This window comes from Elephas maximus, chromosome 5 (assembly GCF_024166365.1).
Source record: "Elephas maximus indicus isolate mEleMax1 chromosome 5, mEleMax1 primary haplotype, whole genome shotgun sequence".
Classification (NCBI taxonomy): Eukaryota; Metazoa; Chordata; class Mammalia; order Proboscidea; family Elephantidae; genus Elephas; species Elephas maximus.
Window position 1 is genome coordinate 106,762,295 of NC_064823.1, and position 23,366 is coordinate 106,785,660.

Genomic DNA, 23,366 nt, shown 5'->3' on the forward strand with positions numbered 1-23,366 from the left:
GTCCTTTTACAACACCACCTCTGGAGGTGCCTTCCCTTCCCCTTTACCCCTGGGCCTGTGCATGTTTTCTGAGCTCCCAAACACCCCTTGCAGCCTCTACCGCAGCTCTGTCCCATGGTACTGCAATTGTCTGTTTTCCTGTCTGGACTAACCGAAACTCATATCTATCTTTCTTAGTCCGACAGAAGGAGAACTAAGAATTGCACCCTTGTTTGGCATGAAGAGAATTCAACAGGCCACAAGAGCTTTAACTTTTTAACTATCACAGCCCCACACAGTGATAAGCCAAGTAATTTTCACATTCTAGGCCAATGGTTCTCGAACTTTTGGCCTGCATCAGAATCACCTCAGATGCTTGTTTCAACATGGCTTGTGGGGGCCTGCTCCCAGAGTTTCAGATTCAGTAGTTCTGGTGTGGGGCCAGAGAGTGTGCATTTCTAACAAGTTCCAGGGGATGCTCCAACTGCTAGTCCAGGACCAAAACCAGTTGCCCTCGAGTTCATTCAGACTCATGGCGGCCCCATGTGTTGCAGAGTAGAGCTGTGCTTCACAGGATTTTCAAGGCTGTGGACCTTTGGGAATAGATAGCCAGGCCTTTCTTCCAAGGCACCTCCGGGTGGTTTGAACCATCAACCTTTCGACTAGTAAGCAGTCCAGCACTTAACCATTTGTGCCACCCAGGGACTTCTTAATCCAGGACCATTCTTAGAGAATCAGGTAGTGCCCTCCTGTACCTACCAGAAAAAAACCCAGGGCTTTAATGCAGCAAAGATTTTTACCAATATCTGTATCTTGGAACTCAAAGCAAACCTGCAAAAACAGATTTTCTTGAATAAGCAAATCTGCCTGGCTTTTACACCTAGAAGTCAGCCTAGCACTGGGTCCCCCTGACAAGTTTTGGCAGCCAGTCGGGTACAGATTTCACGAATCCCCAAGCTTTAGAAGTGGGAAATGTTGCAGAATTCACCAGTCACAGCTACAGGACTCCAGAATAGTGACACTGGGTGGTAAAGACAACTTCTGCAGCAGATCACAACTCAATCTGGTGCATTATATGTGAAAGCCCGGAGCCCTGTCTGTACTACAGCCCATGCCTAATCCGGTGAGGGCCTCCGAGGTTCTGCCCGCCGTGGGCGAGAAAGAGGGCACACAGCGCAGGCTTCTCCTTAATCTGGAGGCGCCCCTGCATGCAGCCCTATCAAATACGTTGCTTGGTAGGCTGTCAGATACCATTCACCCATTTTCTAAATTGCTAATCAGATAATTGCTGTAATAGTTAATTCTGTAACTATTCTACATTTTGAATAAACAAAACAGAAAATAATTAGACCAAAACAATCACATTGGTTTAAAAAGCACACTAATGGACAATATCAGTTTATTCAATTTCATTCGACATTCATCAGAACACTTGTTGGCCAATTTGCTTAATGAGTGTTCACTCTTCCCTTAATTTTTCTTGGGTGACGTTCACTTAGAGTAATACATTAAGGCTGCTTCCCGTTTGCAAAAAAAATTCTTAATGACGAGCCCATGTTTGAAATGATTCCTTCTCAATCTCTTTGTAGAAAACAGGAGGAAATGTCTGAAAACGATCTTGCTCTATTTTCCAGAATAAAAGAAAAAAGTTTCCAATATGTCCACTGAGAAAGTCTTATTTCTTCCTTATATGGCTTTAGAATAATGGCCATCCCCAAAAGAAGGGAAAAAAAGAGGGCAATTTCAAAATTGTAACCTTTTAGCATATAATTTAAATCAATGGCCAATTGGAGGAAACTCAAGTTGAAGGAAGGAAATTTAGTATTTTTGGAAATCTAAATTAATATTATGTCAAGCCCTGGCAGCATTTTTTATGAAATGACTATAATTAGAGATATGCAAATTTTTCACTGGGAAAAAAATCTGAGAGGAAAAATGCACCTAATTAAGTAATGACGTTATCTTTATTAAATGATACTAAAAGTATAAATATGGCTTAATGCTTTTAAAACTATAAAATAGCATTATCTTCTCCAGAACCCAAGGAACTTTACAACAAACAAATAATGGCAAAAGTGTGTCATTTTTTATAAATTTTCCTTAGAAACAAAAGTTCAGAAATGAGCTTTCTGGTACTCAGATGATTTCAACCACGTTTTGTCATGAACAACAGCTTACAAAGCTAATGATAGGTAGGCCATAAAGTGGTCAGACCATATGAACCAGTTTTCAGATAGTTACAACCACTAACTTTTATATCTATAACACATTTTTAATAACTTAGTTTGGAAAAAAATTATTTTTAAAGGTAGCCACCATCAATGATTTAATGTTTCAAGATTTTGCTATTCCAGATTTGGGAGGCCAAAGCAAAACCAAACCCAAAGCCCTCGAGTCAATTCTGACTTACAGCGACCCTACAGGACAGAGTAGAAATGCCTCATAGGGTTTCCCAGAAGCAGCAGGTGGATTCGAACTGCCGACCTTTTGGTTAGCAGTCAAGCTCTTAAATACTGAGCCACCAGGGCTCCAGGTTACCAAATTTTATGTTAAAAAGTCAGTGTAGTGGGGGACTTATCACTTAAAGGGCACTGAGTTTCTGTTTAGAGGGATGAAAAACATTTGAAGATGAACAGTGGTAATGGTTGTACAATGTGGTAAATGTAATTAATGTCACTGAATTGTATCCTTAAAAATAGTAAAAATGGTTAAATGTTGTTACAGATATTTTACCACAATAATATAGATTCTGAGGAGACAGCTGTGGGCTGCAGTGGTGGAAGCATAATTATTAAGTATCCCCAACAAAGTCCTCCCCCCTCCATAAAAACAGACAGATAGCAGAGCAGAACCAAAAACCCACAAACAGCATCTACAATAAAACTGGGTGACAAGGTATCCCCACAAACCCTATATACAAATAGGTGAGGATAAACCACCAACGGCTATGAGAGCTGCCATCAGGTACTTTCTGGAAAGTTCAGGGGGCATTCTGAGAACAGCCACAGAAGCAGGGAGAGGGCTTTTTGTAGGTTCCAAAGTTACAGGTAAGTAGAAAGGGATTGTGACCAATTTATGTCTAATATGCTGAAATGGTCTAAGGCGGGGAGGTCTGATCCCTATGGACTAATAAACCAGGACAAAGTTCCACACTGAGGAATAACTGCTGGGGATGGAATACAAAATGAGCAAAATAGGGGCGAAAGGAAGGTCTGGATGGGAGGGATGTTAGGGAAACAAAAGAAAGACCTTAGGATATAGGAAAATAGAGTCCATACTTTTTTACCACTTCCTAAAAACAACATAAGAGGGTACCCTAGTGCTGTGAAGCTACAAAAGCTATACTGGACATCTTAAAAGTAACGGAAAAATTCACACTGAACAACAAAAAAGAAATCACAATTGAATTCCAAATGTTCTTGTAAGAAGAAAAAATAAGGAGCAGAATGTCATGCCTCATATGGATAATAAGGTCATTCCAGAAAGATCCAAAGCAAATGAAAATATAACCTAGTTATTTCAAAATGAGCTAAAAGAAGCTATAAAAGAACAGCATAAATCAGAATTTTTAAAACTCTGAATTGTCTGTAGAAAATGAAGATTTGAAAAACAGAGTTTAGAGAATTAGGAAAGGAATTAGAAATAAAAGAAAAAAAATCATTTCAGAAATGAAGGGTAGTTAGAAGGAACACAAGACTAAATAAAAAATACTGCCTTACAAGAGCTAGAAAATGGAAATAAGGAAAATTTTAAAAATCAAACAAACTATGAAGGGATTAAAAGTATGAGATAAAGTAACAGATAAAAAAGATAGGCAAAGAAGATCTAATATACACATAATAGGAGTTCCTGAAGCCAAGGAAGGAGAATAGAACAAACACGAAAAGCCACTTCAAAAAAACTTTACTGGAATTAAAAAAACCTTAAATTATATATAAGAGTAGCATGTACTGTCCCTGGAAAAATCATCCCAAAGCAATCAACACTATGAAACTATTGGACTTTAAAGAAAAAAAAAAAGTGAAAAAAAAAAAAATCCTTTGGTTATCTCTGGACAAAAAGACCAAACCAAATGTGAAGGAAAGAAAGTCAGAATGTCATCAGACTTTGACAATGCTTTTTGCAAAAAGACAATACAGTAAAATATTAAAGATACTCAAGCAGAGAAAAAAATGGGCCAAAGATTTTCTATCAGCCAATCTGACCTTCAAGTGAAAAGGCCACAGACGAACTGTTGTGAACATATAATTCAGGAAATACTTTCTAAGATGCTTCCTGAGGCAGCTACTAGAGAATAAGCTTCAGAAAACTAAGAAAGCAGGAAAGACATAAGGGTTGGTGGCAAACATTAAATAGATATATATTTACCTGTAGAACTAAAACTAAACAGTAACAAAGGACATAGTACAGTGTGTGATTGCTGTAAGCTCTGAAAAAGTAGTTTTAACACTAAAACAAAAACTAAACCCATTGCCATCGAGTCAATTCCAACTCATAGCGACCCTACAGGACAGAGAAGTGCCCCATAAAGTTTCCAAGGAGCAGCTGGTGGATTCCAACTGCTGATCTTTTGTTTAGCAGACAAATGTTTAGCCACTATACCACCAGGCCTCAGTTTTAGTACACCCCTCAGAAAAATGGGGGGTGTAATGTATGAGTAGAAATATGCTTGCTGATTGCCTTATTGTTGTTGTTGTTAGGTACCATCAAATCCGTTTCAACTCACAGCAACCCTATGTACAACAGAATGAAAAGTTGCCCAATCCTGCACCATCCTCACAATCGTTTTTGTATTTGAGCCCATTATTGTAGTCACTATATCAACCCATCTCACTGAGGGTCTTCCTCTTTTTTACTGACCCTCTACTTTGCCAAGCATGATGTCCTTCACCAGAGACTGGCTCCCTCTTGATAACATGTCCAAACTATGTGAGACAAAGTCTGGACATCCTGGCTTCTAAGGAGCATTCTGGCTGTCCTTCCTCCAAGACAGACCTGTTCATTCTTTTGGCAGTCCATGGTATATTCAATATTTGCCATCGCCCTAATTCAAAGTCATTGATTCTTCTTCAGTCCTCCCTATTCATTGCCCAGCTTTTGCATGCATATGGGTGACTGAAAACACTATGGCTTGGGCCAAGCATACCTTAGTCCTCAAGGTGACATATTCGCTTTTTAACACCTTAAAAAGGTCTTTTGCAGCAGGTTTACCCAATGCAATGCAACATCTGATTTTTTGACTGCTGCTTCCATGGGTGTTGATTGTGGATCCAAGTAAAATGAAATCCATGACAACTTCAGTCTTTTCTCTGTTTATCATGATGTTGGCTTGTGGGTCCAGTTGTGAGGATTTTTGTTTTCTTCATGTTGAGATGTAATTCATATTGAAGGCTATAGTCTTTGAACTTCATTAGTAAGTGCTTCAAGTCCTCTTCACTTTCAGCAAACAGGGTTGTGTCATCCCCATAAGGCAGGTTGTCAATGAGTCTTCCACCAATCCTGATGCCCCGTTCTTCTTCGTATAGTCCAGCTTCTCGGATTATTTGCTCAGCATATAGACTGAATAGGTATAGTGAAAGGATACAACCCTGATGCACACCTTTCCTGACAATAAACCACCCAGTATCCCCTTGTTCTATTCAAAAGACTGCCTCTTGATCTATGAATAGGTTCCTCAAGAGCACAATAAAGTGTTCTGGAATTTCCATTCTTCACCATGTTACCCCTAATTTGTTATGATCCACACAAATTCCTTTGCACAGTCAATAAAACACAGGTTTGTTTGTTTTTTTTTAATAGATATTAAACCTGTTGCCAATGAGTTGATTTCAACTCATAGCAACCCTATAGGACAGAGTAGAACTGCCCCACAGGGTTTCCAGGGAGCAGCTGGTAGATTCAAACTGCCTGCCTTTTGGTTAGCAGTGCTCTCTCTTAACTGCTGCACCACCAGGGCTCCATTTATAGATATCGACAGTGAGTAGATGGATATTACTTAAAATCTCAATCTAGGAGGAGAAAGGGGAGAAGGAAGAACAGGCTACTGGCTAATTTAAATGTCACAATAGGAAACACATAAAAGAGCCCCTCAAACAGAGGGGACAAAGGGTATTACATAAAGGTATCAGTAACAAGGCAACCATTAGGACAAAAATACAAATCTTTCCAAATACCAAAAGGTATACCAAAAAGAGAAAGTAGAATAATGGGAAAACACACCGTCTATTAAGTGACTTGTTTAAAAAAAAAAAAAAAAAAATCAAGCCTGAATGTAATCAAGCTTCTAAATCACCACTTTACAGGAAACAGGGGGAACAAAGAGCATGTGAAGCACCACCACAGGTATGCCGTCAGCAGAATTCAGGCTGCAAAAGACTGCGCAGGGCAATTACCCAATGTCTTCAACAAAAATTGGGACACAGAACCTGTAGATAACAAGTAACTTAAAGGATAGATCAGCCAATTACAATGTGGATCTTGTTTGGATTATACCAAATGTACATATATTTGTGCAAATTTTTAAACGTATTTATTTTCAATAGGGGAAATGTGAACAGTGACTGTATATCTGATGACACTGTAAAATTATATTGATTTGGAAGGGTGTAATATTGGTTATTTTCATTATGTTTCGAGAAAGGACTTTGTATTTTAGTGTGCTACATACTGAAATATTTACAGATGAAATGCTGTGATGCTTGAGATTTGCTTCAAAATAACGGGAGAAGGGAATGGATAAAGCAAAAAGATTGGCCATATTAGTAATTGCTGAAACTGGGTGATGAGGACATGGGGATTTATGACTCTCTTCTCTGTCTTGTTCCCATAATAAAAAGATTATTTTTAAAGTCAAAGGTAAGGCTCAATTCTTCTGTCTTGAAATAAAATGGCTGCTAATAGGTTTTCAGGCAAGCCAGGGAGTAGCCTAGAATTCACAGGTCCCCTGCTACTTTTGTTTGTTTGCATTTTTACCTTTCCCTGGTCAAAGGATAGTAAATTCAAACAAGATCTATTTAAATTTAGGCCCCGAAATTCTCACCCAAAACAATAGGTGCTAACAAATGATGATTACACTAGATAAAAGGAATTCTCTGGTTTAGAAACAATAAAAAAAAAAAAATAACCAGTTCCTAATTCAGGGCAATTTATGTGTGTCAGGAGTAGAACTGTGCTTCCCTGAATTTTCAATGGCTAATTTTTCAGAGGAAACCCTGGTGGCATAGTGGTTAAGTGTTATGGCTTGTAACCAAACGGTCAGCAATTCAAATCTACCAAGTGCTCCTTGGAAACTCTATGGGGCAGTTCTACTCTGTCCTATAGGGTCGCTATGAGTTGGAAGCGACTTGACAGCAACGGGTTTGGTTTGGTTTTGGTTTAATCTTTCAGAAGTAGGTCTCCAGGCCCTTGTTCTGAGGAGCCCCTGGGTAGACTCCAACTGTCGATCTTCAGGTTAGTACATTAAAGCAATTGACTTCATAATTACTACGTACTCATACCAAAAAAATTTTTTTTTTTCATACCTGTAAATGGAAAGCTGATTGTTTCATCTAAATATTACCAGACATCCTACCAAGCACCTGAGGATTCTTCCTTAATACTTTCAACCAAGGCTGTTGCCACTGGAGACCACAACCCCTTACGTGCAACTCAAGAGGGTGCCACTTTGTGTCCCTTCACAGTCTTTATCTTAGATTTCGTCCTGAGGGCCAGAACCGGCAATACTATAGCCAGGAAGAGTCCTACTCTAACAGGCAAGAATTGTCAAAGAAGGAACTTTGTAGTCCTGAGCAACTAAAGAGTGTCAGCTCATTTTGGGAAGTCCTAGATTTGATCCTATAGATAGCTTATCACTTCATGGGCCTATTAAGGGCCACCCTAAGGGTAAAATGCAACAAGTCAGATGAAGTCAACCTATGCTGCCATCTCATCCAGGCCAGCTTTAGTAACAAGAGAGTTGAAACATGAAGCACAGGATGACTGATGGTGGCTAAAAGTACTTTGTAAAATGCAAAGTGCCATCAGTGTAACATCCAATTACAGTTGAGTCGACTCTGACACACACCATGGTCTACAGAAAACCTAGGAGTCATTTATACTCATGGTGAACCCATGTGTGTCAGAGCAGAACTGTGCTCCACAGGGTTTTCCATCACCAGGCCTTTCTTCCAAGATACCTCTGGATAGACTCTAACCACCAACCTTTAGGTTAGCAATCAAGCAGTTAATGGGTGGCACCACCCAGGAACTCAATGGTCACTATTAAATGAAAGCTGGTAAGATTTTTCACAAGCAAAAGAGATAAGAATTTTAGAAGGAGGTCCTGAGCCTTCAGTCCTTGAAGAGATAATGAAGAGCATTCAGCCTGGACCCCTGAAACATCTCTCGGGTATGAGAAAACATTCTAGCATGTTCTAAGAAAAATGGTTTCAGTCTATAGACTGACAACACACCTTGGCACTCTACAAACTGTACGAAGCCCTGAGAGTGAAGGCAAGTGTCTGTGTTCCCTGGTGTTTCACACGCTTATTTAGACCCCTGTCAAGTAAGTCCTCCAAAGGAACACCTGCTTGAGCAAGAGGCCCACTGCTCTGGTCACAAAGTTTGGAGCAGTGAAAAGTGGGAAGAGCTCAGCCCTTCCAACAAACAGGGCCAGCAGGGGATAGAGCTCAAGTGACAAGCCCCTTAAAAAGCTTGCACTAACTTGGCCCCTAACACCTCCCCGCAACCCATCTCCTTTCCCTCTTCTCCTAGTTTGCCTTCTCTGCCCCCTCCTTGGAAACCCTGGTGACGTAGTAGTTAATTGCTACAGCTGCTAACCAAGAGGTCAGCAGTTCGAATCTGCCAGGCCCTCCTTGGAAACTCTGTGGCGCACTCTACTCTGTCCTATAGGGTCGCTATGAGTCGGAAATCGACTCCACGGCAGGGGGTTTGGTTTTTGGTTTGGCCCCCTCCTTTGCCTGTGAACCGGTCGCCTCTCACCTTCTGAGAAACCTTCCCTTTCTCTACTTTCTTCCTTAATTGACCACAATAGGGAACTGAAATAAGTCTAAATTAAGCTACCGTCTACAGAAATCCTAAACATTTTTTTTTTCTTCCTGCCCCTCCTCCCCCTTGTGGACCTGGACTCTTAAAATAAAAAGAATTCACTAGAACATAAGCCCCTAGAGGATAAGGATTTTTGCCTGGTGTGTTTCCTTCTATACTCCCAACACTTCAATAGTTTCTGTGAATAAATCTGTGAATTCCTCCTATCAGGTCAGCATTACGGATTGAATTATATCTCCTCTAAGATTTTTTTTTTTAAGATCTATTTAAGTCTTAACCGCTGGTACCGGTAAATTTGACCTTGTTTGGAAACAGCGTCTTTGCAGATATTATAAGTTAGCATAAAGTCATATTGGGGTAGGGTGGACCCTAATGCAATATGGTTGAGGGGAAAAAAAAAAAACAAAACCCTTTGCCGTTAAGTCGATTCCAGGCCGGCCAGGACATGCCTGCCCACCTTGGGCACTCGGGAGCAGGACCGGGTGCCCATTTCACCGAGCAGCAGGGGCGCCTGGTCCCGAGGGTGGGGGGCTACGAAGCGGGCTCGGTGTCTAGTCGGGCTGCAGGCATTCCTCTTGGAAAGGATGGGATAATTTTTTTTTCCGTCTTTTTGGGGACGTCAATCATGAGGGTAGGGGTGGAGTTAGGGAAACAGTCCTTAATAAAAGGAAACCGAAGGCTGCCAGCGGGAGCCGCAGGGCAGCATCTCTGGGCTCCAGTCTGGGGCGTTCCGTGGGCCTTGCTGGGGCTCAGGCTCCGGCTGCTCCCTTAGGCGGCCGCGCCAGGCAGCCCCTCTGGGTCCCAGCGTCGTCTGGGCTCCGAGGAACCTGATCTTGGGCTTTGGAGGCCTACGGTCACCCCCTTGGTCTGGCCTCCAATCCTTTAGCCGTTTCTTCCGGCTTCGAGAACCAGTGGGCTGTCTCCACTTTCAGCCTGGGGAACACGTCCTCATCAGGCCCCTCGCTCACCGCCTGGCGGAAATACTCAGCTTCACCCTCCTCCTCCTCAGGTCGGCCGGCTTTGTCCTCCCGCGTCCCCGGGTCCTAGGCATCTCTGTCCCCGCAACCATGGCCAGCAGCTCACTGATATCCTGCAGATGGGTCATGTTGGGGAACTTCTGGAGAAGCTTCTTCATCCCGTGACCTGCCCACAGGAACGACTTTAATGGCGGGCGGACATCAAGCTCCTGGGAGTCGGATGATGAGCGGGCAGCTTGACAGTGTTCATGTTTACCTTGTGCACAATGATGGAGGGGTATAGGTTCTGGAACGTAGTGGCCATGAGCTTCACATACAGGCTATGAGGGCCGAAGCTGTTGAGTGCCAGGAGGGGCGGGTGGGCATCCCCCAGAGGGGGCACGCTGGATGACGGTAGGACACTCCCCAAAGGGACGTTATGCAACGCATGACTGTAGTTCTAAAACTATGAAAATCATTTAAAATAAATATTCCTTGAAAATGCTGGAGTGTAAATTAGGCTACACATTCAAGTCTACTAAAAAAAAAAAACTCATAAACCCTTCTACCTATGCTAGTTTATTCTTATAAGTAGAGGGAGGGGGTTCTTTTTTATGAAAGTGATGCGTTTTGAGCTAGAAACTTATCTACTGCATTCCCTATAGTAAATATAGAGATTGTACTAAAATAAACAGAATATTTAAGTACCCCAATTAACCATTTCCAATTGCTTATTCTAATGACATAGTTTATATAAAGAATCTTGGTTTAACAATGACAAAAATCCTAAAAATCAGTTCTCCCCAGAAGCCAATACTGACCCTGGATCCCTTTCTATAAATACTGTAATTCCAATTAAAAACAAAGAAGCTGAGACACCAAATAATTTCCAAGGTTCTCTGTGATAATACCCTACTTTGTCCCAACTCTGCGAAGTAATTCCTCTTTTAAGGTCTACATAGGCTATTATATTTAAATTACTAGGAGTTTGGGGATTCTCTTGAAGAATTTTATAACGCCCATTGAAATAACTAGAGTCACCCAGGGCAAGCTCAAATTAAGTTGGATAGTGTGCTTCCCTAAAGAATTTAAAAAGTGAGCCCTGGTGGCACAGTAGTTAAAGCACTCGACTGAACCAAAAGGTCAACGGTTCAAATCCACCAGCCACCCCATGGGAGAAAAATGTAGCAGTCTGCTTCCGTAAAAGATTTACAGCCTTGGAAACCCTATGAGGCAGTTCTACTTTGTCTTATAGGGTCACTATGAGTTGGAAATCAACTCGAGGGCAGTGGGTTTGGTTTTGGTTTAGTAAAGAACTTAAAAAGAGTCCTGGTGGCAAAATGGTTAAGTGCTCAGCTGCTAACTCTAAAGGCTGAGGGATGGAAACCACTCGGCATCAACTTGGGAGAAAAACCTGGCACAATCTGCTCCCATAAAGATCACAGCCTAGGAAAACCAATGGAGCAGTTCTACACTGTCACATGGAGTCGCTATGAGTAGAAATTGACTTGACAGCACCTGACAATAACAAAAGAACTTAAAGATAAAAGTAAAGGAGTAAGGGTTTCTTCTGTCTTTAATTTTCCTTCTTATCTTTTTACCACTGAGTCAAGAATAAGGAATTTAAAATTTGTTAAGAAGCAAAGAGTCTTCCATCTATTGTCACTATCAGATAGTGAGCCCACAAAATCTGTGATCTTGGCTGGGACAAGGTGCAGTAATTAGCCCTGGATTTAGAAAACAACTCAAAGAACATACCTGTGGACTTACTCTGGAGTTGCCTTGTACATACAATACATGTAACACATACAGAAGTGAGAGCTGTATTTTCCCGTTTTTTATAGTTATTTCTCTGAATAAGCAACCACTTGACCAGATTACAGTTCTGAAAAACCTCATCACATATTTTCAGTTGCCATCGAGTTGATTCTGACTCATGGTGACCTCATGTGTGTCAAGAGTATAACTATGCTCCATAGAGTTTTCAGTGGGTGAGTTTTTCAGAAGAAAATCACCAGCCCTTTCTTCCCAGGCACCTCTGGGTGGACTCAAATCTCCAACTTTTCAGTTAGCAGCCAAGTGTGTTAACCATTTGCACCACTGAAGGACTCCTCATCACATACAGCACTATAGAAAATACTGCAATTACTACAACAGGTGCCCTTAAAATTTTTCCCACCTCATCTTCTGCTCCTCTCCACAAAGATTCTTTCCAGTGGAACCTTCTGGCCATCACTTTTCACTAACTCTAACCCTTTGTTTTTGCTAGTCTTATGCCTTGTCCAAACCCTAACCATTCTTCAAGATTTAACTCAGGTTCGATGTCTTCCTTCGAAATCAGCCATTCTACTCAAGAAGAGGTGCCTAATGACCTCCAATTCAATGGTAATGAGTATTTGTCCGAGCTTCTAGGCTAGAATTGTTATTTAAATTTTAATTACATTTAATGAATGTATATCTTATCTTCCCACAGATCCTAGGCTCCTTAAGGGCAGGGATCGCCTCTCAGATGTTATCACACATTTCCATGTGACAGGTAAAATGGCATTGTCTACTAGAAGTTGTTGAATCATAATTTCATTTCTACCACCTTCTCCCTCTGGCTCGCTCATCTAATAGGTACCATTGAGCCATGACCATGAAATGACCAAAGAGAAAAGAGAGATGGGAAGGGAAGTCAAGGTAGTAGGTAAACTGCAAAGTGAACAATCCATTATTAAGTAATCAAGGGAAAAGGACTTCAGTAGTTCATCCTTCCTTACAGATTTTTCAGCCTAGATGTAATGTGGCTGTACCTCAAAATTATCAGTCAGTTGGGTGATCACAGAGCACAATCATCCTTAGATTAGGGCTACACAATCAATTATGGATATCTCTAGACCTCGCACTTCCTTTTTCTTTGACACTCAGCTTAAGCTATCACACTGCACAATTTGCTCTGTGGTTAGATCCCTCAACAGCACAACAGATCAATAACCCATTTTTAGGCTGTGGGTTCTTTATCAGCTGTTTTCAATATAGTCAAAAATTGTGAATATAGTAGTAGATCGTGCTAGAATCTACCCAGCACTTAGGAAAAAATGCTTACTCTCATAACCAAAGCAGTAAAGAAAGAAAAGACGACTGGTTATTTTCCATTTCCAAATTAATTAGAAAAGATTTCAGACACGCCTTTAAAGGAACATCAAACCAATTGAGCTGGGCAGGACTTAACCATCTCAAAATGACAGTTACTTGCCTTCCCTCATACCTCCAACGAAGACCCTATAACTAGCTCTGGTAATGCAATAAAGTCCTTTCCAACCCTGACACATTACAAATATTTGAAGACTGTCATTCACTAAAGCTTCCCTCACCTTATATTCTCCAGGCTTAATAAATCCAATTTCTTTTTAAGTTGCCTTGGAACGGCCTATTTCCCAAAGCTTTAATCAACTCCATGTTTTCTACACCCAAAATGTCTACTTTATTCTTTGAGAAAACCAAAAAACAAGCATACCTTAAAAATGGCCTAATACAGAGAAGAGATGCAGGATCTTCTTCATGCTAAAATTTCTTTTCATGGATCAAATTTACTTTTCATTATATGACTGATACATCGGTGACCCACAATTCTTTATAGTCCCCAAATCCTACCCTCATGTTAAAATAAAGCCAGGTCCCGTGACCTTTGGTGTTTCGTTTATTTCTTGCAGATTTGACCCTGAAAATTTCATTTACATCTACCATCTTATCCGCGAAACTGAGTTTCAAGTAAATGCAGCCTGTAAATAATCAATGAACGGAGCCCTGAGTCCATCACCACATGCCCTCCCTCAAAGGGCCTTCCTCCTCTTCTTGACTTTATTTCTGTTAATTCCATAGTGCTGCTATTCCTCCCAGTTAGTTATTTACACCCACAATAGCTCCCGTTCTCCTTTCCCTCCATCTCATCAGTACCTAACACATAGAAAACCAAAACCCATTGCTGAAGAGGTGATTCCAACTCATAGCGACCCTACAGGACAGAGTAGAACTGCCCCACAGGGTTTCCAAGGAGAGGCTGGTGGATTCAAATTGCTGACGTTTTGGTTAACAGCCAAATGCTTAACCCACTGCACCATCAGGGCTCCTAACACATAGAAAACCCAGTGCCGTCGAGTCAATTCCAACTCATAGAAAAGGTACCCATAAATCAGCCAACTGAATGAAGTCTCATCAGCTATATGTTCCTGTGTCTGTAAGTCTTCTCCCTTCTTCCCAAGGCATGCACCCCAACACCTAGGCCCTCATTCCTTCATCCAGAGAGGTTTCAAAGAGGCTGCTTCATCATCCCTCTGCAGGACTCCCCACCACATGGCTCTCAGCTCTAAGACTATTGCTGTTGTTAGCTGACATTGAGTTGGCTCCGACTCATAGCAACCCCATGTACAAAAGAATGAAATGTTGCCGAGTCCTATGCTACCACCACTGTTGCCGCCACTATGTATTTCAAGTGCCTTCCAACCCAGGGGGCTCATCTTCTAGCACTATACTGAATAATATTCTGTTGTAACTCATAGGGCATTCACTAATTTTCATACATAGATTGCCAGGTTTTTCTTCCTAGTCATTCGTAGTCTGGAAGCTCTGCTGAAACGTGTCTGCCCTGGGTGAACCTTCTGGTATTTGAAATACCGGTGGCATAGCTTCCAGCATCATAGCAATGTGCAACCCACCACAGTACAGCAAACTGACATATGGATGGTGGTAAAATAGCCCCCCTCAAAGGCTTTCCTAGCTGAATTTCCTAGGTGAATACAGCAATGGAATGTCCAACTCTGGGGGATAGGTCTTGGTGTCTCACTTCCCCAAACTGTGGAGCAGGTTGTGCAGCGTGCGTAGCAGGAGAGAATGGTGGTGTGAGCAGCACTGGACTGATAAGTAAAGCCTGGCTCAAGTCTACGTGGGCCTCGATTTCAAAGCTCTCTTCATAGTCTGGACAACACTCACCACAAAATATACCTTCCCTGTGATGCTCCTGGAAACCCTGGTGGCGTAGTGGTTAAGTGATACAGCTGCTAACCAAAAGGTCAGCAGTTCGAATCCACCAGGCGTTCCTTGGAAACCTTATGGGGTAGTTCTGCCTCTGTCCTATAGGGTCACTATGAGTCGGAATCAACTCGAGGGCAGTAGGTTTGGTTTTTTTTTGGTTCTTATGCTCCTTGAAGCTAAACAAAGAGCCTACCTCTCCAGCCTTTTCCTCTCTGATTCCCTACCCCCAGCCATCATATCAACTGAAAGACTTGAAGATGCTCAGATAAATTCTTCATGTCTTGACCTGTGTTTTTGTAGCTTTTTCCAATTGAAGCCTCAATTACTAACACTCTACTCTCCTTCCTTTAAGGGGCAGAAATTAATCTCAAATACTATCTCTCATAGGGACACTTTTACTGGTTACTGATCTCTATCAACGGTTCACCAAGAGCTAAGCTCCCCTCTACTAAAATCCTACCCAGAGCACTTTGCACTTTTTTTGACATCAAATTGTACTTTGAATGTAGCTGTGCTCTTGCCCCATCCCAGCCCCAGCCTCTCTCTCTAGTACCTACAGGAGCAAGGGACAGGGATCAATAAACCTTTGTTAAACCAAATCAAAAATGTTTACTGAGCATCTATTACCTTCAAAGCAAGGTGTAAGTGCTGGAGAGTAGAAGAGACGTTAAACCAATATTTACTGAACACCACTGCGTGTCAAGCCTGGGGCAATGAACAAGTTCAGCTTGGTCCCTGCACATCTAGGGAAGGCAGTAAAGAAAAAGCTCCCTCTCTCTCAAGGACTTCTCAATGCAAATTCAAAAGGTAATAGGGTTCGTGGACCCTAGGTAACCTACCTCTTACTCATCTACCTTGGGAAAATGGTCATTTACAGAGTTTTTCCCCCTTAAAACTTTCTTTTTCAGAAATAGATTGCCAGGCCTTTCTTCTAAGGCATCTCTGGGTGGACGTCACCCTTTTTGGTTAGCAACAAAGCACTTAACCATAGGCACCACCCAGGGATGCCAGCCCTCTTAAAACTTTTATCCAGAAATCTATACTCCCTTTGGTGGAAAGTGGTCCAAAAATAAGGTTAACAAAGAATCAGGGAGAAGTATGCCTTAACCACTAGCTGTAGTCTTTATTTAAATTAGGTACTAATTGTAAGTTTAAGAAACTTCATCTTAATACAAAAAGAAAAAGAAAAACCCAACATAATCTGGTTTTAAACTATTTCCAAAATTTTTCATAAGAGGTAAAGCTGAAAGAGAAATGTAAGAAAGTCAGCCGGACAGGGGCTCGCTCTGTGCAGGACACTGTGCTGAGCGTATTGTGTGTATCATTTTGCAGCAGCTCTATGCTATGCTATTATCCCCATTTTACAGATGAAGAAATGAAGCTTAGCCAGAGGTGAAATATCTTGTCCAAGATCACACAGCTGGTAAATGGAGGAATTGCGATAAAACTTGGGCTGTCAATTCCAAAGCCCACCCTCTTCACTGAGGCCACAAAAAACACCAAAACCAAACCCAGTGCCATCGAGTCGATTCCAACTCCTAGCGACCCTATAGGACAGAGTAGAACTGCCCCATAGAGTTTCCAAGGAGCACCTGGCGGATTTGAACTGCTGACCCTTTGGTTAGCAGCTGTAGCACTTAACCACTATGCCACCAGGGTTTCCACTGAAGCCACATGCTCTTAATAACAATTTACATTAAACTTTACATTTTGCAGAAATGTTGAAAATCTAGCTGTCAGAAAGAAAGGTAGATACTTGAACATATCTAACAAAAATGTGTGTGTCATGACCAAAATGTAAGCATGAGGGCTAAGGCATAAAATGAATGGAAAAATTAGCTAGTATGAATGTTTTCGTTCAAGAAATCTGAGATGTGTTTTTTTTTTTTTTTTTTTCTTCCTCTGGGGAGAGAAAAAATTCCAAGATCTGTTTTATCTCCAAGACCAGTGATTCGCAACTATGATATCAAAAGCTATGTAAAACTCAAGACAAAAATTGACTTTATTTCATTTTTAAAAGTTAGGATTTATTGGTACCCAAGTGCAAGGACTATAAAGAGAAATAGTCAAAGCCTACATTCTCAAGAAGTTCATTCATTCAGTAGTTGCTAACCCGTCTCCGACTGTGTGCCAAGCACCTATAACAAGCATCTCTATCTAATCTTTAGGGCCCTGGTTTTAGGTTGGCATTATTCCCAATTTAGGGACAGTAATAACTCCTCATTTACAGATGATAATTATGGCTGGCATGCACTGAGCATGTACTATGTGCCAGGCACATTCTAAAACCCTTCCATGTAGTAACACATTTAATCCTCACAACCAGTCTATGAAGTAGGTGCTATTATCTCCATTTTACTGATAAGGAAACTGGCCCTAAAGAAAACTTCAGTGCCGTCAAGTCAATTCCAACCCATAGCTACCCTATAGGACAGAGCAGAACTGCCCCACAGGGTCTCCAAGGCTGTAATCTTTACAGAAGCAGACTGCCACATCTTTCTCCTGCAGAGCGGCTGGCGGGTTCAAACCGTCAACCTTTCAGTTAGCACTGGAGCGCTTAACCACTGCACTGGACAGAGGGGTCAAATAATTTGCCCAAAGTCACACAGTTATTAACTGGCAATGCTCAGATGAGAAACCAAAGCTCGGACAGGTTAAGCAACTTGTTCCAGGCTTCAGGATTGTCAGCCATGGAGCTAGCTGACTAATGCAGGGCTGTCTGGACTACTTAAGCCCGTTCTTCTTCCACTGCAGTACCTGCCTGGTCCCAATCTCAAATGCCTAAACTAGCCAGGGCCCAACCTCAGATGCCGAAGCTCTGGCCAGCAGGAGGAAGCAGTAGAGTCTAAAGGACAGGTCTTGTAGAGGGGCCAGTTCTTCGAGAAAAGAAAGCTAGATTTTGATATAAATTCTCCAGATTTTTAAATACTGTCTACATGTTTTGTAAGCATTGTGTGGGCCAAACAAAACAGGATCACAAGCTGTCAGCTTGCAACTCCTCTTTATTTATTAAGAGTCTTAAGTGAAATTATGGGTTGTCTCATGTCCAAAAATGTCAGAAATCAGAACGGCTGGGCCAGGCTTACTTATAAATCCTCCCCATTTCCAACAAGGATTTACCCCGGAGTCAAACTTTTGCCACTGGTAACTCCCTTCCAATGGAGCTTCGGTGGCGCAAGTGGTTTGCAACCACCTTCTAACCTAAAGGTTAGCGCTTGGAACCCACTCAGCAGCAGCATAAAAGAAAGGCCTGGCAATCTGTTCCTATAAGGATCACAGCCAAGAAAATGCTATGGAGCAGTTCTACTCTGTAACACATGGGGTTGTCATGAGTTGGAATCGACTCCATGGCAATGGGTTGTGTTGGGTTTGGTTTAACTCCCTACCAGACCCTCCACATTCTAAATCTGTAACCATGAAAATATTTGTTTATTTAAATTACTTAGGAAATTTTGCATATTTGGATTTCTTCAAATGTCTTTTAACCTCACTTTTGAAAAGTTACCACACATGACTGCAGCAAAATAAGGAGCTTCCCACTTCCTAGCCTGTCAACTCTTAAACTAAATTCATTCTGGGGAAAATGTGGCTGCAGCCTTGACCACTGCCTTTGTGGGGTCCCGGCACTACAGCCTGGCTCTGAGAATTCAACGCAGGACACCACGGCTCATTTCCTGATGTCCTTCTTTACTCAGCTGGAGGAGACTTGAGGAAATGAGTCAAAATCCTAAGGGTAACTTCTAGCAGCCGTCAACAACAGCAGCAAAATCCATTACGTACAAGAACAGCTGTACGTAAATGCGCTGCAAGGGAAGCCCACAAAATACTTGGCACATTTCTGATGAGAATTTCTTTACGGAGAAGAAAGACTGTGAGTGGTAAGCTGTCATTATATCTCATGGTGCTGGAGTGTAAATAGCCTAAGGTATTAGCTGTTGCTGGGGGTTTTCTCCTTCACAAGTCTGTCACAAGTACATAATGCTAAGACCATTCATTTTTGGGGGGGAGTTGAGGGGTGATTTTCAACTGACTTACACTAACATTTTAGAGATAGCTTATCTTCACTTCCATATAACTGGAATGAACAGCTACCACCTAAAGTTTCTTTGTGCAACCCTCACTGGATCAAAAGCCTCCACACCTCCAGGAAAGCTATAATTTAATAATCCTCCCTCAGTGAATGCTGTTGGTGGTGGAGTGCCACCGAGTCAATTCCAACTCACGGCGACCCCACAGGACAGAGCAGAACTGCCCCCACGGGTTTCCTAGGCTACAATTTTTACCAGTTTGATAGAGGCCATTTGCCAAGCGCTTTAACCATTGCACCGGAGAATACTCTAACTCAAACATTATAAAACAAGCAATTCTAGGTCTTTTTCACCAAAATTGGGAAGGCCCTTGGCGCTCCTGTTCACTCCGTTTTATTCCCAGAACCTACAGCATATAGTTGGCATTCATTAAATATTTTTGAACGAATGAATGCAAATCTCACTGTATGGTCCGACGATCTCGGATTTTACCACTGATTATTTTGGGCAAGTGTTTTGTCCTGAGCCAGTTTCTTCAGCTGTAGGTGCTGGGGGTGTAATAGTACTGCCTCCTGGACTTGCTGAGAGGATTGGAAATGACAGGCAAAGCTCCCAGCACAGTGCCTGGCACACATTTTCTAATCAAAGAGCAACAACTATTTTATAACACACATGCACGGTGGTTAAGAGCTTGGTGGCTGGTTAAAGGTTGGCAGTTCAAATTCACCAGCTGTCCCTTGGAAACCCTACGGGGCAGTTCTACTCTGTCCTATAGGGTCGCTATAAGCCAGAACCGACTCAAGGGCAGCAAGTTTATGTAATATGAAATTTAGGGCACATTAGAAAACGTGCTTTGTAGAAGCCCAGTATATATGATTTATAAAGTCATAGGAAAAAATGAGTGGATGGGTAGGAAGGAGAATGGGATTAAATGAGTTATCTGGGATCGCTCCATAAAACTGTCATATTATTTTCAGCAGGATAATAATCCAGCATGCCCTGTGTCCAGCTGCTGGCGATGACTCTGGCTTCACACCTGCAGGAACAAGGGGATGGTATGATTCACTATTCCTTCCAGGTTCATCCTGCCTGACATAGGAGCTGTAAATACTAGAGGAGGGAGGGGGTGGCATTAGAGAGTTGGCACCTCTCCTAGCTGTCAGAGGCAAACTGTAGGGCAGCAGAGGAGTGGGTAGCGTAAACTATAAGGGCAGACAGGTAGGTCACACCAAGCGGCCCTAGTGACCAGAAGCAGCAAAGAAATTTCCAGACAGCTGGAAGGGGTCAGTGAGAGAGTTGAGAAAGATGCTCAGTTGACTATCAGAACTCTGGAGGAGAATTTTGGACTCAAAGGAACCTTCATGAGGCGGATGCCTCATTATACTTTCAGAGGAAACTGGGATCCCCAAGAATTTCAGCATCCTGCCCAAGGGCACACAGCCAATGAATGGCAGAGAAAACGAACCAGATTGGAAGTCCAAGGCTTTGTCACTACACCACAGTGCTCCCCAGGAGACACAGACTTTAAAATTCCCTTTGCCAAACATCTGCTGGATGAAGCGGGAGAATTATGGGGAAGAAGGAAACAATCGATTCATTTAATTAAAAAAAAAAGGGAAATGTTTAATGAGGCCTGTCTTTCTTGGAACCGTACTCGGGTCTAGTTCACATACCCTATCTGAAATCAAAAAATAAAATAAGACACAAGAACGTAACAACCGCATACGTCGTTTTAGCTAGGCAGTCAATTCCAAGGCATTGGAACCCTGACTCATGATCCCTCCTACTTCACAGGGGTCCAGATGGAAGGCCTCTCCTCCCCGACAGGAAAGCCTTCACAATGCCTTTCGGACCGGGAGGGGGAAGCTGCGTCTTGAGACTTTATGGAGAAACGACCGGTAGTCGACAGAGCCCACCATAGTTCATTGCGATGCTTTCTCTGGAGCCCTTGTATTCCAGTTCAGACTCACTTTCTATCCTTACATCATCAGGGTAATCTTAAATGATTTAAAAAAAAAAAAAAATGACCTGAGGGAGAAAAGGGCTTCAGGGGGTTACCCAGGCGACCCGCAAGGGCCGCGTGTACCAGCGACACCCAGAAAAAAAGGAGTCAGGAAGCGGTCCAGGAATCTGCAAATCCTTCCCCACCTTAAGACCCAAGTTCCCGCGCGGATATAACTGGATTTCCATAACAGCTTTAAGAACCAAGGAGAATTTGCAGAAAGTTCCACTCCATCTCCCACCCCCCACCTCAGGCTGCTCTGAAGTATTAATACTACGTGGGAAGGGGTGCAGCGAATCTCAAAATTCCCGAAGAAAACTGGGAGCTGCGATCACAGGTCGCCGAGACGAGGGGCTTCCAGGGCCCCGCCAGCCTGTTGGGACACTGCCTTGGGCGCGCGCGGCTACTGGGGTCGTGGATCGCAGTGCCCCAGCGCGCTGTCCCTGTCTCCCCGGGAGCCGGCGGCAAACGCAGCCTCCAGCCGCTCCGGCGCGCGTGGAAGGATGAAACGGCATCGCGGCAAAAAGGGGAGAGCCTCCGGCACGGGATTTACAAAAGCAAAAAGTCTGCAACCTAGCGGCTGCTTGCTATACGCCCTGCCCAAGTTGACCCTGTCGTCGCCACCTCCACGCACCCTGGGTCCGGCCCCACGGCCGCACGCCGCGCGCCTCGCTTGCAAAAGCATAACCAGGGAGCCGGGAAGCACAGCCGCCTCCGACTCGTCTCCACCGGTCTCGCCGCTAGTAGAGGCGGTAGCGCGTTGGTTCCTATCTCTGGGCAGGCACAAAGAGCGCCCGTGGTTGGAAAGCAGCAGCCACAGAGCAAAAAAAGGCTTTCGAACTTTACCCTACGCAAGGCTGAGAACCTGCCGGCCGGCCCTCTGGGGTACCGGTCACACGCACGCAACTTTTAACAAAAGGAAGCTGTGGCCGCACCTCGCACGGTAGAGATAACGCGCTCGGTGCGAACCCCTGACCGCCCGCCTCTACCACCCGCGAACCCTCGGCACAAAAGAAATCCCAAACTCGCATGCAGTTCGGCTGCCCTCAGCCTGCAACCTCGCTCACCCTCAGCCCCCTCGCTGCCCTCATTTCTGGTTCCCAGCTCAGTGGCCCCAGCACCAGGGACTGGGGGCTTCTTGCGCAGGTGAGCAAGGCAGGGCGCAGGAGAGTCCCCGGGGACGCCTCGAATCTTCCCGCAGGCTAAAACGCCTGGCACCTGAAAGGCCAACAGCCACCTCTCCCGACACACCCCAGTATGTTCAGCCCTTCGTCGGGCATAGGCTGCCCTGGGGGGCGCGGTCCGGGGTGTCCGCCGTGCTCTCCCACCTGTCTGGACGCGGAGCAGGAGAAGCAGGACGCAGAGAAAATCCCAGGCGCCGCGAGCGCCTCTCATCGCGGTGGTTGCGCTGGAACCTGAGCTCTGTTCCACGTTCCTGCTCTTGCCCAAGTGCATTCAGCGCGGCAAAGCCGAGCCCCCAGAGCCTGAGCGCGGAGAAGCAGCCCCTCCTCCCAGTGCCCTCCCCCTGCGAGCCGGCCACGCCCCTCCTCGCCTCCCCTCCTCCCGCCCGCATGGGTTGCGCTCCCTTCTAGCGTCGCTGGCCCCAACCTCTTTCGACTGGCTAATCCCTGGGGGCTGTGTCCAAGGGGCGGGGGAGGGCACTCCGGCCCTCGCAGCCAGGGTCTCGACCCCCGAGCCCTACATCTCTCCACCTCTCCTCCTCTGTAATGTGGTAGAGGCTCGGGAGGCAGTTCCTGGACGAGGGTGTGCGTTTTGTGAAGCCGAACACCAGCGCACTTTAGGGCAAGGGCTCACCACCTGCCAGGTGTTCCCCAAACAATAAAGGTTGGCCGCCAGCCTTCGTGCATACTCATGAGGGAGGGCGTGGACACTTCTGGTGGTGGAAGTGGTTCCGGGACGGGAGCGGGGTGGTTAGTAAATTGGACCCCGACATTGTTCCCCATTCCTGTTAGACAAGTGGGACCTAGCGTGGCGCCTGGCGTCGCGGTAAAAGGCTAAAAGGGAGTTTAGGTAATTATGCTCAGTTTCTCCACCTGCTCCGTTACCTGTAAGAGCATAGTTGGTTCCCTATTGGTCGGCGTAGCCTCCACCCAACAACCCCCTGCTCAGACTTTTCTGAAGACTGCGGCCTTGGAGTGGGGAAGGGCGCCTTGCGAAGTTTGCTCAGGTAACCTGATTTTTTAAACCCACTTGCACCAATCCTTGTGCAAAGCCTTTTGGGTGCCTTTTTTTTTTTTTTTTTTTCTATGCAGTTTCTCTGCGTCTGTATCACGACAGTTACAGGGCTGAGGATCCCTGCGTTCTTCTTAGCTGCTCCAGCCC

General features: G+C 43.9%; 1 protein-coding gene across 2 annotated transcripts in view; it reads right to left on the reverse strand.

Moving 5' to 3' along the window:
- The window catches only part of KIT (KIT proto-oncogene, receptor tyrosine kinase), a 103,185-nt gene extending 80,657 nt beyond the window's left edge, over positions 1-22,528 (reverse strand). For both annotated transcript variants that reach the window (XM_049886886.1, XM_049886885.1), the window contains exon 1: positions 22,352-22,528. In XM_049886886.1, coding sequence (XP_049742843.1) covers positions 22,352-22,478 — 127 coding nt within the window. In that variant the 5' untranslated portion in view covers positions 22,479-22,528. The remainder of the gene's footprint in view (positions 1-22,351) is intronic.
- Between the last annotated feature and the right edge of the window lie 838 nt (positions 22,529-23,366).